This window comes from Leuciscus leuciscus (genome assembly GCF_965113295.1).
Source record: "Leuciscus leuciscus genome assembly, chromosome: 8".
NCBI lineage: Eukaryota > Metazoa > Chordata > Actinopteri > Cypriniformes > Leuciscidae > Leuciscus > Leuciscus leuciscus.
Window position 1 is genome coordinate 5,718,424 of NC_138732.1, and position 15,055 is coordinate 5,733,478.

Below are 15,055 nucleotides of genomic sequence, written 5' to 3' on the forward strand. Positions count from 1 at the left end.
GAACCACGGACAGCTCCGCCACATATTTTTGTAAGACTTTTAAAAAACATTTTGTTTCTCAAAATACAGTAGTTTGGCATAAATAAAAAATGCATTTATAACAAATAATAAATAACCCTTTAATTTCTTACCTTCTCTTTATTTGGCAATGTTTGTGTTCTGGTAAATGTGTCTCCTCCATTAATACTGATCAGTTCTGCATCTGCAGGCGGAAATTGCGCGGGGAAAACCACTACGTCACTCTTCAGTGTGTCCGAGCTAAAACACACGTCATACTGCTGAGTAGCTTTGGAGTAAGACCAGCTCCCGTCAGGGTGTGTGGTGATCATCGGGGCGCTGTACCTGCCAAAACTGCCGTCTGTCCTGTGGCATTTTACAGCTATCAAACTGATGAGGCTCAGTAAAAAGATGACGGACACACACACAATGGCGATCAGCAAATACAGATTTAAATCCGAGAAACTCTCCTCCTTTATCGGCGCATGTCTGAATGGAGTCTTGACGTCACCTGCGCTTTCTACAACCACAACATCAATAGATACAGTCGCTGACAGTGAGGGCTCTCCATTATCACAAACCAAAATGACCATCGGGTGAGTTTTCAGGTCATTGTCACTCATTCTCCTCTTAGTCCTGATCTCCCCGCTGCTGGTTCCGATTCGAAAAAGATTGTTTCCTTTGGGTTCAGAGATGTGGTAAGACAGCAGCGCATTGTAACCAGAATCTGCATCTACAGCCCTGATCTTGGCCACAAAGTAGCCCGCGTCAGCAGAATAGGGAATGTTCTCTGTGTTAACGGAACCGAGCTCGGAATAGGGCGCGAGAATCCCGGGACTGTTGTCATTCTCATCCAGGATAAAAACGTTTACAGTCACGTTACTGCTGAGAGGAGGAACACCAGAGTCTGTGGCCTGAACTTTAAACTGAAATGTTTTGATCTCCTCATAGTTAAACGACTGCATGCTCTCGATCTCTCCGGTCACTGAGTTGACTCTGAGGAGCGCTGATACAGGTGTACCATTCACAGAGCTTTGCAGTAAAGAGTATGTTAATTGCGCATTGTCCATGATATCCGCATCAGAGGCCGTTATTGTGGATATTATGGAGCCCACTTTGCTGTTTTCACGCAGATATGCATACACTACAGAATTTGGGAAGCGAGGCGCATTGTCATTCACATCAGACACCTGCACTTGTATTACTTTAGCTCTGGACATTGGCGGTGACCCTTCGTCTTCAGCAATGACTGTGATGTTGTACTCCGTTACGTTTTCCCGATCTAGAACGCCATCTAAAACTATCGAATAGTAGTTCTGAAAGGACGACTGTAATTTAAATGGTCTAGAACCTAAAAGGCGAACGCGCACTGCTCCGTTTTTCCCCGAGTCTGGATCTGATACGGTCATTAAGGCAACTACAGTTCCCTTCCCTGCGTTTTCCTCTACCGGGGTAAGAAGTGATGTTACAGTCACATCTGGGGGGTTATCGTTAATGTCAAGAACCTCTATTAAAAGCTTAGTGTGGCCTGACATGGTCACTGGACCTTTATCAGTAGCTTGAACTCTGATCTCAAAAGCGTTGTTCTCCTCATAATCAATATCACCTTTAATTTTAACATCTCCATTTTTCGCGTCAATATCAAACTTTTCCAGAATATTTTGGGGTGTTCGACTAATAAAGGAGTAAACCATCTCCGCATTCAATCCTTCATCTAGATCTCGGGCTTGTAGTCTGGTAACTGTGGTGCCAATTGGCGCGTGCTCGGCTATGGAGACTTTATATAATGGCTTACTAAAAACTGGAGCATGATCATTGATATCTAACACATTAACCTCGATCATTAGGGTTCCTGTTCTGGCAGGCGATCCGCCATCAACCGCAGTCACTGTGAACTCGAGGCGCGGAGTCTTCTCTCTGTCTAAAGCCTTCTGAAGCACTAATTCAGCGGAGATCGTCTTATCACTATGAGTTTGTACATCTAAGGTGAAATAATCATTAGCTGTAAGCTTATAGTTTTTTACTGAATTCACTCCAATGTCTGCGTCATGCGCGCTCTCCAGTGGAAAGCGCACACCGGGCGCGGTGCTTTCACTAACATTAATCACTACGGAGCTAATAGGAAACACTGGAGAGTTGTCATTAATATCGAGAATGTTTATTCTTACCCGGTAGAGTTGCAATGGACTGTTCACCACGGCTTCCAAGTTAACGGAGCATGAGATTGCGCCTGCGCAAAGCTCCTCGCGATCAATCCTTTCGCTCACCTGCAAAGCGCCCGTCTCAATATTCACACTAAAATATTGCTTTTTTGAGGCTGACACGATACGGAAGCCCCTTGATTGCAGATCGTTTACTGAAAGGTTAATGTCTTTAGCTATATTACCGACTGTGGTTCCCCGTTTCACCTCCTCTGACACACTGTATGAGATCTGTCCGGTTACAGTCTCCAAGAGATGACAGGTCAAAGCAAATGAAAAGCACACTATGAAATGCCCCTGCGTATATATAAACATATTTGCTTATTTATTCTTCACAACAATCCCCCCAAAAATCCATAAAAAATTACCAAATAACGTTTAATTCCAATTGAGTAAAGGATCCGTCTCGGTCAACGAGAGACAAAAGGAATCCGCCAAACCTTCCTTTTCTATCATCAGGACAAACCCACAGTGACAGTAAATCCAAGTTCTGCATCCATCAAAAATCCTCCAAGCTACTGGTCCACAAGCGCATAAGATATTCCACAAACTACTAGATGGTTTTTGACAACTGAACCCGACGTTCTATAGTGAAGAGGTTTAATACAACAAGAGATATATGAAAGAGAGGGAGAGAGAAACAGGGAGAGCAAGGAGAGAGAGGGGGGGCTGGTGATGACGAGGAGGAGGAGGAGGAGGAGAGACACTCCTTTCTTAAACACAGCTGGTAGAGCAAGAGTGACACATTGTGGCCTCCAGATTAACTGCAGTGCACTGAGATATAATGTGTAAAAGCTACATGAGTGTAAAACACTCGAGTATTTGCACAGATATATTAAGTATTCATCTAGGGAATATGTGCTTTACTCCAGTACTTCTGAAACAAAATAATTCTCTTATATAAATCACTTTCTCTTAAAATATATATATATATATATATATATATATATATATATATATATATTTTAAATCTCTTATTTATTTTATATTATGGAGACAAAATTACTTTTTTCTCTTTACAATTGAAAAATTGTAAAGAGAACCCCCCTCCCACCCCCCCCCATTTTCATATATTTTAACTACAATAATTTTCTGTATGTCAATCATTTGTTAACAAACATGTATTCATAACTTCAATGAGCTCATTGTTTCTGCCTTAAATTATTACATTGTTTAAATTAATATTTTTTGCTAACTGTGTGATTGTTTGTACATTTCTGAAATGCATAACTTAATGCATAAGTTACCTCTGATAACAGATCACTCTAAATTGTATTGTAATGTGGACTCATGCATTTTCTGTAAAGCTGCTTTGAAACTATGTGTATTGTGAGAAGCGCTATACAAATAAATGTGAATTGAATAAAGGCATTTTAATAACAAAACACTCTAAAGCAACACATTTATAACATTGCTGAACATGGTCAGTCAATAAACAAGAACACTTAAATGGAAAACTATAAAAACAGCCACAGTATAATGTCAGGTCACAGGCTTCAGGGTTGTTACATCTGATTTAACATCTGTGTTCTATAACATAGTCAGGACATTGTGATTTAAAAATATGATTAACTTTGACAAAAGTTATGTAAGTCATTTGTGAAAAGATGTCACTTGAGAAAATACTTAAAGTACTATCCAAAGTGGAAACTTTCTTCCAAATAGGTTTTTGGCTAAAACTTTGACAGTAGGCTATACTAAATTTTAAAGATAGCCAATTTTTTTCCCCTGCATTTCTTAAACTTCTGGTATTCTGTAACACTTTGATTAAACATAAGCTGGATATCTAAGAGTATGAACACACAACTGTCAAACATCACTTTCTTAAAGCTGAAGTATGTATTTTCTGTGACCCCGGCCTCACCATATAGAATTACACAAAGACTGTTTTCAAACAACCTTTACCACCTCCTTATGCTCCTCTTGTTACTCAACAATAAATAAATACAGCATAATTAATAATATTTGCTACAATTTCAACACTATAATGAATACAACAGGAGAACAAATTTTCTGAATTTGTATGCATGGCAGAGAAATTAGGACTGATGCCACTGTGTAATTAAACAGCACCTGCTTATGCAGGAAATAAGGTAGGTTATTTATTTTTGTAACTAGTAAGGATATATAATTATTATTATAATAAAGGTCAGCTCTTACTGTCAGATAAAAAAAATTAAAAAATGACATTGAGAAATATATAAAAATATTCATAAATATGTAAATATGTGTTTGACATACAGTACTGTCACCACACATAAAAATATACACTTCAGCTTTAAGTTATTAACTTAACAGGCTGCTATTAACTAACCGCAATTCAAATCCTCTTCATCACTGTGTCATTCTTAAAACTACTGCAGCATGGAGGATGGAGTCTGTCAAAGTTGTAGATAGATACTGTATTTATTAAAGAACAAAACAAAATTTCAAAAACATTGTAATAGTGCAGGGCAAAATCTTCGTTTTTATGGTGCAGTTAAACATTATTTGGATACTGAATATATATATATATATATATATATATATATATATATATATATATATATATTTTTTTTTAAATAAAACATAAAAAAAAAAATATATATATATATATATATATATCACACACACATATATAAAATTGGATTTTTGTTGCATATAATTACAAAATATAAAAGCAAGTGTCTGCATACTGCACAAGATTTCACAGAATTCACAATGACATTCACACAATGAAAGTGACCTAGTATTTTGCATTACAGTAAGGTTTATTACTACTACGAATAAACCACAGCATGTGTGTCGGAGCCTCATCATGAATTAAAAAATATTTTAAAAGTTGTAAATAAAACAAAGTCTATGAGTCTTTCTGAATTAAAATTTCATGTTTTATTCAATGTGTTACTTGCTGTGTCTTTGCAATTATTTGTGAAATTTACTAGCAATTTCTATGTGAAAATTGTTTTAAATGAAATCCTACACCAAATGCACCCCCTTCTCTCCACCTCAATCTCAAACGTTTATTTTCTCTTATGTGCTCCTTCTCTGTTACCTCCATTATGCAAACACACACACACATATAATCTTATATATCGCGGAATCATCTCTATAGTTCACACACAACTAATCTTCTCTAATTCCTTTGTTACTCTACATGAATGAACGAAAGAGGCAGATAATATAAAAGTGGGGCACGCTATCTATGTGGATCTTCTCACTGATGCAGCATCCGTGCTAAATATTTCACTGCATGTTTCCTGAAGATGTGTGTGAGCGAGAGAGAGGGAGAGATAGAGAGACTCAAATAGAGATGGATTTTACGTTCAAATTCTGTGTAATCCAGGGATTAGGTTCTGCTGGCAGCCTACTATGTCCTATATATATTTCCTAAAAACAATTTCAAATATTAATAATCATAATCTCCTGCATTGGTAACACAAATACGAAGGCACATCACACTAGCTGCAGTGAAATAGCAAGTCTTTTTATAGGACAAAATAAACAGTGGAACCTTCCCCTAAATGTTTCAGGATTCTCAGAACTAAATTCACTTTTATTAATTATCAAGTCCTGAAAATAATAGAAAATAAACTGTGTCCGCCATAAAAATAGAATAAGTCTGTTTGTAGTGAAAGCTGCAAATAAAAAAAAAAAGTTTAAAAATAAGGTGATGTAACCAAAATTAATAATTTGCATATGAAATGGCTGTAAAATTGTATTAATTTATGAAAGGTGTAATTTTCAGTTGTGCATAAAATTGTTGTCATAAGGTGAAATAAACTAAGGGTTCAGCTTACATCTTTTCCAGTTGTATAATTTTTGTAAAAACATTTTGTATAATTATTGTGGAACTGTGAATGAGGAGGATAATAATAAAAAAAGCTTGATGATGATGATGACGATTAAACTAAACACAGGAAAGCTTAGAGTACTTATTTCTTATAGTAAATATTCCTAAATACGGTTCAGGAAACACAAACTATAGGTGTACTGGGTTAACAGGTTCAATAACTGCTGTTTAATTTGCACTAGGATGAGCCTGGGATCGATTCTCAACCGAGTTCATTAAGAAGGAAGAGCAAGTGTGAAACTTGCACGTGTGGAAACATTATTGAAATTAAGCACTATTACTGAAAGTACACAGTATAATAAAGAATTTGGTTTTACTATGGCACATCCATAAGCTAGAGGCTGGATTTGACCTTTGTGTGTGTGTGTGTGTGTGTGTGTGTGTGTGTGTGTGTGTGTGTGTGTGTGTGTGTGTGTGTGTGTGTGTGTGTGTGTGTGTGTGTGTGTGTGTGTGTGTGTGTGTGTGTGTGTGTGTGTACACATGCATGACATAAAGAACATGCCTGAGGATGTGTGTAAGCATTGTGAACACCAGAGGGGGTGGTTGGATAGCTTGTGTGATATCATCAAGGGTGGGGCAGTCTATGTGTGTGAGCGTGTGTGTGTGTGAGATATATATATCACACACACACACACACACACACACACACACACACATAGACTGCCCCACCCTTGATGATTGATATATATATATATATATATATATATATAGAGAGAGAGAGAGAGAGAGAGAGAGAGAGAGAGAGAGAGAGAGAGAGAGAGAGAGAGAGAGAGAGAGAGAGAGAGAGAGAGAGAGAGAGAGAGAGATAGGTGGTCGTTTATGTCTATGCATGATGAATTGTAATCTGATGAATAAAATAAAAAAAACAGAGAGAGAACTTGAGTAAAACCATCATATTTATCTGACAAAATAGCATTTGTTTTAGAGAAAAAGGCAGGTATGGTTATATAGGCACATACATTATATATGTATGTGCCTGAGAAAGAGAGAGAGAGGAAAAGGGGGAGGGGTGACGTTGTGAGGCAACAGAAGGACCCGTTCGCCTGTTGCCACGGAAACAGCATTACAGCAGGAGGGGCTTTTTCTGAGACCACTCTCTGCATTAAATGAGAGTGAGGCAGACTTTAATAAGGACAATTGATCAAATAAGCTATGAATCATCACTATCTTATGAATATTAATATTAAAAGGGAGCCATTAATATGACAGAATGGATGAGAAAATTATAAGGAGTCTCCCTGTCTTTCTCTCTCTCACACACACACACACACACACACACACACACACACACACACGTTCTGGAGAGCGGGTCAGCTCATGCAGGGGTGATGTGTTGCTACAGCAGCAGATAGACACAGTCCTGCTGACTTCTGTCACCTCCCCCACAAACACACTTCTGCTGTGAGCCAAGAAACGCTGCAAACACACCCCACAGGGCATTAAACATTCAGCAGATTACGGTGCTGCAACACCTGACGTTTGTTATATAAAAATAAACATCAAACCAGCACCTTATTTGCTCTGAAATTCCAGTAGATGCATAAACTGCAGCATGGAATCAAAATCAACCCAATTTACGTTCCTGGTCTTGATGTGGATTATTCCTTGGTGTACATTTTTTTCCTAAGCAAATGTCCAAAAGCATGTCTGTGTAATCTTTCATCAAAATGTAATAACTTGTTCTGCTTATGAAGCAACGTTAGTTTTCTAATCCTACATTTGTTTTTGTTGAATATCCTGAATCACTTGGACGAAAAGATGTGTAGGCTATATCAAATTTACTAGTTTTGTGTAGATGTTTCAACAGAAGAGAACACACATACTTCCATAGTATATACTTGGTTTAGGAGATAATGCAATGTGATGCTCTCCTCCTGATTAAGAGAGTGACTTTAGGAAGATTCTAATCTTTCCTAAACATAGTACTGACGTCCCAAATACGACTAGACTACAAGGTCTTAGAAAGAGACAAATGCATCCGCTATCTCTTAATATGATAGACAAATCCGTTAGGAGGAGGGAAAACTCCAGGCCAGGGGTGCGTTTCCCAAAAGCATCATTAGCCAACTATGGTCGCAAGTTCCGTCGTTATCAGCAAAGTTCAACGAGTCGGTATTCCCTGAAAACATACACTCTCAGTAAAAAAGGTACAAAAGCTGTCACTGTGGCGGTAACTTTTCAAAGGTACACCTTTGTACCTAAAGAGTGCATTTAAGTCCCTCAAAGGTACATATTGGTACCAAACATGTACATATTAGTACCTAAATGGTACATATTAGAACCTTTTTGAAGGGTACTGTCCCAGTGACAGCTTTTGTACCTTTTTTTCTGAGAGTGTACTTCCAGCGAACATTTATATAGAGCATTGAAACGTTGAGTGGTTGAAACTACAGGTCTCAACCAGTGGTTAGAAGCATAGTTTCTTATTTGCATGACATGTGGACTTAATAAACCCTTATCTTACGCAAAATACGCAAACTGACATTCAGAAACAGTTGTGACTACCTTGATTTCTTCAACGATGCATTGCTAAGCAACGAGTTACGTGGTTGTACGGGAAACACCCTGGCTGTCTTCTGCGAAAGACAATCTGGAGGAAATTGTGACAAACGCTTAGAAACGCAGCTATATTTTAGGTTTTATCCATTTTCTAAAATCCATCCCTCCCACAGGCCACACACATTTTATTTTATTTTATTGTCCATTATCTGTCTACATTTCTTTCTTTCATATATTCTGATTTAAATACATTTCTGATAAAATTATGAGGGTTTTGATACATTTTTAATCAAAAGAAAATTAATTCTGCCACGTGTTACTACAAAATAAGTGGATGTCATCAAACACATACACACACACACACACACACACACACACACACACACACACACACACACACACACACACACACACACACACACACACACACACACACACACATTTTAATCCAACTAGACTGTAATATTTTTTTTTCTAAATCTGTGCTGAAAATGCTTTCCACAATTGCCCTGACAGAAATGTGACAGGGCTGGGAGTGTCTCCCCGTCAAAGAGACAGTAACCCATACACTTGCACATACACTTTCTCCTCATAATCCAAAAGCATTCTGGGAAAAAAAGGGTAGACAATCAAATAAGATACTTCCCCTTTATACATATCTTTTTTTGTTGTCAAATCCTGTACAACAACAGCCTTTTACAGTGAGATAGAAAAAAAGTGCTCCTCAACACCTCAGGGAAAATCCACAACATTATTAAAATTATTAAAACACAACAGTGAATATCTCCATCGAGAATATCAATCTCTAAACCGAGAATATACTGTAAATTGATGGAACTGACCAACTCTAATATCTGCTTAAAATGTATTTTAAATTGTGTGTATGTCGCCTATATCAAATCAATTTTTTTAATTTACTTTATCACTATATTCACCCAGTGTCACAGTAAAAAGTGACTTATATTATGTATTTTCACACACATACAATTAAAAAAAAAGAAAAGAAGAGAGAGAAAATGTGTTTTTGTTTTTGGAAAAGGCCATTACGTGCATGAAAGATGAAAATCCTTTTCAATCCCATAAATACGCTTTTTAAGTAATAAGGCTAAAGCAGCTGGTGATGAGAGATTCACTAGCAGCTCACACTAACCAAGAGTTCTGATTGGCTCCTGACACACACTGCAACAGCTCTTTCATTACCTGATTGGATAAGCACACCTCTGTTTTATGCTCCTGGCTATTTGATTGGTCAAGGTGTTGCCGTGCGCAGCTCTGCTGGTGAGTGCAGTGACTGAAGCAGATTTATGTCCATCAGACTCTCATGAGGTCAGAATATTGATTTAGATTTCGCCTGGTTTTGTTCACAGATATATGGAACACACCCTCACAGAAACCATCAATGAGTAGAGGGTGTTTCACTAGGACAGATGATGCATGAATCACACACACACACACACACACACACACACACACATGCTGCTGTAAATAGGTCATCACCTATTAAACCAAATCAATTCTGACACACTTACACATATTGAAATAGAAAGATTAATCGCTTATTGACAAACACTGTTAACTGGTGAAAACGTTCTGTATACAAAAGCTAGTGCATGCACACACATTTATAAAATATAAAAAAATTTAAAACTTACACACAGTAAAAGATTACACTGATCTGCCACCAGGTGGAGATTTTCATTTATGAGTCAGTTGTGAAACAAAGAAACAAAGCATCTCATCTCACACTCATAGCTCCCTCTCACACTCCATGTCAGAGGAAATGAAAATGCAGCTGGTATGATGTTAAGAGAGGAGAGAATCCACTCAACAGAGTCAGATAGATCTGATAACACACACACACACACACACACACACACACACACACACACACACACACACACACACGCACACGCACGCACGCACACACACACACACACACACACACACACACACACACACACACACACACACACACTCACACACACACACACACACACACACACACACACACACACACACACACACACACACACACGCACACACACACACACACACACACACACACACACACACACACACACACACACACACACACACACAGAACCACACATCAGAAATCTAGGCTGTAATATCTATTGTACTGGACATGTTTTATACGGTATTGCAGTGTTATACCTGTCTATATTCTGTTGTCTATTGTGTGTTGTACTCATTCATTTTCAAATAAAGTTAGTTTCAGATTTAGGAATGATTTCTCACAATCCATTTGTAATCACACACACACACACACACACACACACACACACACACACACACACACACACACACACACACACACACACAGTCACAACATACATATTTTCCATCTAGATAAGAACATACGGTAACACTTTACAATATGGTCTCATTTGCTAACATTAGTTAATGTAATAACTAACATGAACTAACAATGAGCTATACATTTACATTTACATTTAGTCATTTAGCAGACGCCTTTATCCAAGGCGACTTACAAATTAGGACTAAATTCAGCGAGTCATCATAAAGAGGCATATACATCTGTTACAGTATTTTTTAATGTTTGTTAAATGTTAGTTAATAAAAATGCAGTCATTCATTGTATGTTCATGTTAGTTCACAGTGCATTACCTAATGACAATAAATAAAACTTTTGATTTTAATAATGTACTAGTAAATGTTGAAATTAACATTAACTAGATTAATAAATGGCATATGTTTATTCTTAGTTCATGTTAACTAAAGTAGTTAACTAATGTTGTGTGTGTGTGTGTGTGTGTGTGTGTGTGTGTGTGTGTGTGTGTGTGTGTGTGTGTGTGTGTGTGTGTGTGTGTGTGTGTGTGTGTGTGTGTGTGTGTGTGTGTGTGTGTGTGTGTGTGTGTGTGTGTGTGTGTGTGTGTACATGTTTTTCTATCCCGGTGGGGACTTCAACCTGAATGCACACAGACTCATGGGGACTCGTGTCACAGTGGGGACCTAAATTGAGGTCCCCATGGGTACACAAGCTTACAAATCAATCAGAATGAGTTTTTTGGGAAATGTAAAAATGCAGAAAGTTTTCTGTGATGGGTAGGTTTAGGGGTAATGTGTGTGTGTGTGTGTTGTCGCCAAACTATAGTGAATAGGCAAATAAGTAAACCAAAAAAGATGGTAATAATCTATTGACCTGCTGTTGCGACATACCTATTTGACCCCATTTTCTCTATAACCCATAAACCTGCAAAACTCACACAGAGAATATAATCCACCCGCTCTGTACAACTGCGACTTACCGTAATTATTCTCACACAAAAAATATAATTTATGTATATCCTCTGTGTTATATTTTTTGTGCGAGACTGTGGATGGACTGTGTGTGTAAATGCATATGTGTACATTTCTGTGCAAAGGTTAATGTGTGTGAGAGAATGGATAGATGTGTAGGCGTGTGTGCTGGGATACTGCAGAATGACATCAGCAAGAACACATTTCAAGGGGACAAAAACAGAACCCAGTGTTCCAAAATTTCTATTCTATATTCAACTCTCTCTCTATCACACACACACACACACACGCTGAACATCATCTTTCACTCTCCTCATCAAAACTTAATAATTTCACTTGGTCTCATGCATTATCAAGGGCTTCCGTTTTTAATTTTTCCAAAACACCTTTGAAGGATTAGAATCTGAAGCCCTTGATAATGCATGAGACTTTTAAAACCACTTTAAATCTAAAATCATGGTCTTACCTTGAGTGTGCTCTGGGAATGCAGCAAATGCAGGGAGAGCATGATAAAAAAAGAGAAGAGAAAGAAGAGGAGATTAGTCCTTCACTTCTGTTAAAACAATATCTTGCAGTGCACACATTTTCAAAACCATCAAAGATCTGGTTAAATGCTCAGCTGTGCTGAGACTCAATGTTTATGTGATGGAGACCTACTATTGTAAAAAGACAACAATAAGGAAATTAAACAATATATAGTTTTACTAAATATGGATTAGAACTACAAGCTTAAACTCTGAAATGTAAGACAGCAAATAGTTTGTTATGGAAATATTCTGCTTTAATCTTTCAGGAGGCCAAAGTCAAACAACGTGGCCACCATCCACTTACCATGGTTTTGGATCAAATATCAATTCTTCTATGTTTTATGTCATTTACACAACAGAGTAAATTCATGGGTCTCTAAATATGCCTTTGGTCCTTTATCTCAGAGGTATAGCAGATACTTTGAGACAAACATATACATTTCAGATGGAAAGACTTCTTAAAGGGATACTTCACCGTTTTTTCATATTAAACTATGTTATTCCCTTAACTAAGACGAGTTGATACATACCTCTCTCATCTCAGTGCGTGCACTTAATCGCTCTGGCGCGCGGTGACACTTTGATAGCACTTTAGCTTAGCCCAGTATATTCAATGGTATCTAACAGCAATGAATTTAGAAGTGACCAAACACATCAACGTTTTCCCTATTTAAAAACAGTTACATGAGTAGTTACACGACCAAGTAGGGTGACACAAAATAAAACGTGGTGCTTTTCTAAGCGGGTTAAAAAGGATAACTATAATGTATGGCGGAATAGCACTTTTGGGAATACTTCGACTCGGCGCAGTAAAAAGTCACGCCTGATCCTCTTCCTCTCACTTCTGTCAATAGTGGGAAGAGGATCAGGCGTGACTTTTTACTGCGCTTAAGTGCACGCACTGAGATGAGAGAGGTATGTATCAACTCGTCTTAGTTAAGGGAATAACATAGTTTAATATGAAAAAACAGTGGAGTATCCCTTTAAGAAATTCAAAGCAAATGTATTTGTTTAATTACAACAGTCGTGAAAACTTTGCAACCTTAAAGGGATAGTTCACCCAAAAATGAAAATTACCCCATGATTTACTCACTCTCAAGCCCTCCTAGGTGTATATGACATTCTTCTTTCAGACAAATACAATCTGAGTTATATTAAAATATGTCCTGGCTCTTCCAAGCTTTATAATGGCAGTGAATGGCTGTATAATTTAAAAGTCCATCAAAGTGCATCATATCCATGATATCTGGGGGGTTAATAAAGGCCTTCTGAAGTGAAGCGATGCGTTGGTGTAAGAAAAATATCCATATTTAAAACTTTATCGAATAAAATAACTAGCTTCCGGCAGACGGCCTACGCAAGTCGACTTAGGCCACAAGAGTAACACTTGACGATGTATGACGTAGGATGTAGGAGTATCGTAAGCTTCGACTCCTCTCGCGGTTCAAACAAACAGGGCAGCAAACTCAAGCTCTTCTAACATTTCTCTTTAAAAATGGTCATTTTAGACTTCTAATTCATGACTGGTGTTTTGTTTTGCTCCATCCCTGGCGTTTCTGCGTTCGTCAATGCCTCATGCGTCAGGTCAAGGGTCACTCTTTCACCATAAATCAATGCGTACGGTCGTCTGTCAGAAGCTAGTTATTTTAGCTGATAAAGTTTTACATTTTGGATATTTTTCTTACACAAACACATCGCTTCACTTCAGAAGGCCTTTAATAACCCCCCAGAGTGGAGGACTTTTATGATGGATAGATGCACTTTGATGGACTTTAAAACAAGAACGCCCATTCGCTGCCATTATAAAGCTTGGAAGAGCCAGGACATTTTTTATTATAACTCAGATTGTATTCGTCTGAAAGAAGAATGTCATATGCACCTAGGATGGCTTGAGGGTGAGTAAATCATGGGCTGATTTTCATTTTTGGTTGAACTATCCCTTTAAACCCATTGGTGCAATTTTCCAAAATACAGAATACGCATTAACAATAATCCTTGCCAGTGACTTCCCCCCCAAAAAAGGAGAAAAAGTAAATGCATCATCAGTATTGATGCCTGTGCCTCTCAGTCAAACTATGAATATAAAGACAACGAAACATCCAAGGCCAATGAGACACATACAGATTAGCAGCGTGATGAAAGAAAACCGTGAAAATGGTGGAAAAAACGCAAAAGGAGAAGAGAAATAGAGGCAGCAGGCAACAGTCACAAGGAGGGGGGAAAAAAGAACAGTGGCATGAAAGAATTGGGTTAGTGAGGGAGTGAATTAATGTAAGATAAAGGGAAATTAAACAGGGATTAAAAGGTGGAGTGAGAGTGTGAAGAAAAAATAGATAAAAGAAGTGTGTGAGAACCAAATTAGGCAGTGGGAACAGAGTAAGTGAATGAGTGTTGATTGCACAGATTCCTGAAGGACTCTGTATATGTGTGTATGCTGTATGTACTCCTGTACGTGAATGGCAGGTTTTTTTGCACGCTGGGTAAAGTTCTCTCCCCGTTCAGACCACTGTAAAGCTGATGACTTCCCTCTGTAATCCCATTAGGAAGCTCGTAGTCTCCCTGGTTATGCTGACAGGCCTAATCCAAAAGCACGCATCAACACCACAGGGACGACGGCAAGCGTGTTCGACCAGATTAACAGCAAAATACCTGAGCTACACAATGCATGCTCCAGACACAGCCAGAAAGACTCTCTTCAAAGTGGTTATGAAAATATC

General features: G+C 38.0%; 1 protein-coding gene across 4 annotated transcripts in view; it reads right to left on the reverse strand.

Annotated features, from left to right (window-relative positions):
- The window catches only part of LOC309503984 (protocadherin alpha-C2-like), a 116,761-nt gene that overhangs the window by 75,178 nt on the left and 26,528 nt on the right, over positions 1-15,055 (reverse strand). For 2 of the 4 annotated variants that reach the window (XM_082176875.1, XM_082176885.1), the window contains exon 2: positions 12,278-12,289. In XM_082176875.1, the coding sequence (XP_082033001.1) occupies positions 12,278-12,289 (12 nt within the window). Of the gene's footprint in view, positions 1-131; positions 2,786-12,277; positions 12,290-15,055 lie in introns of those variants that run through there. The other 2 variants (XM_082176871.1, XM_082176881.1) reach the window with 1 other exon arrangement.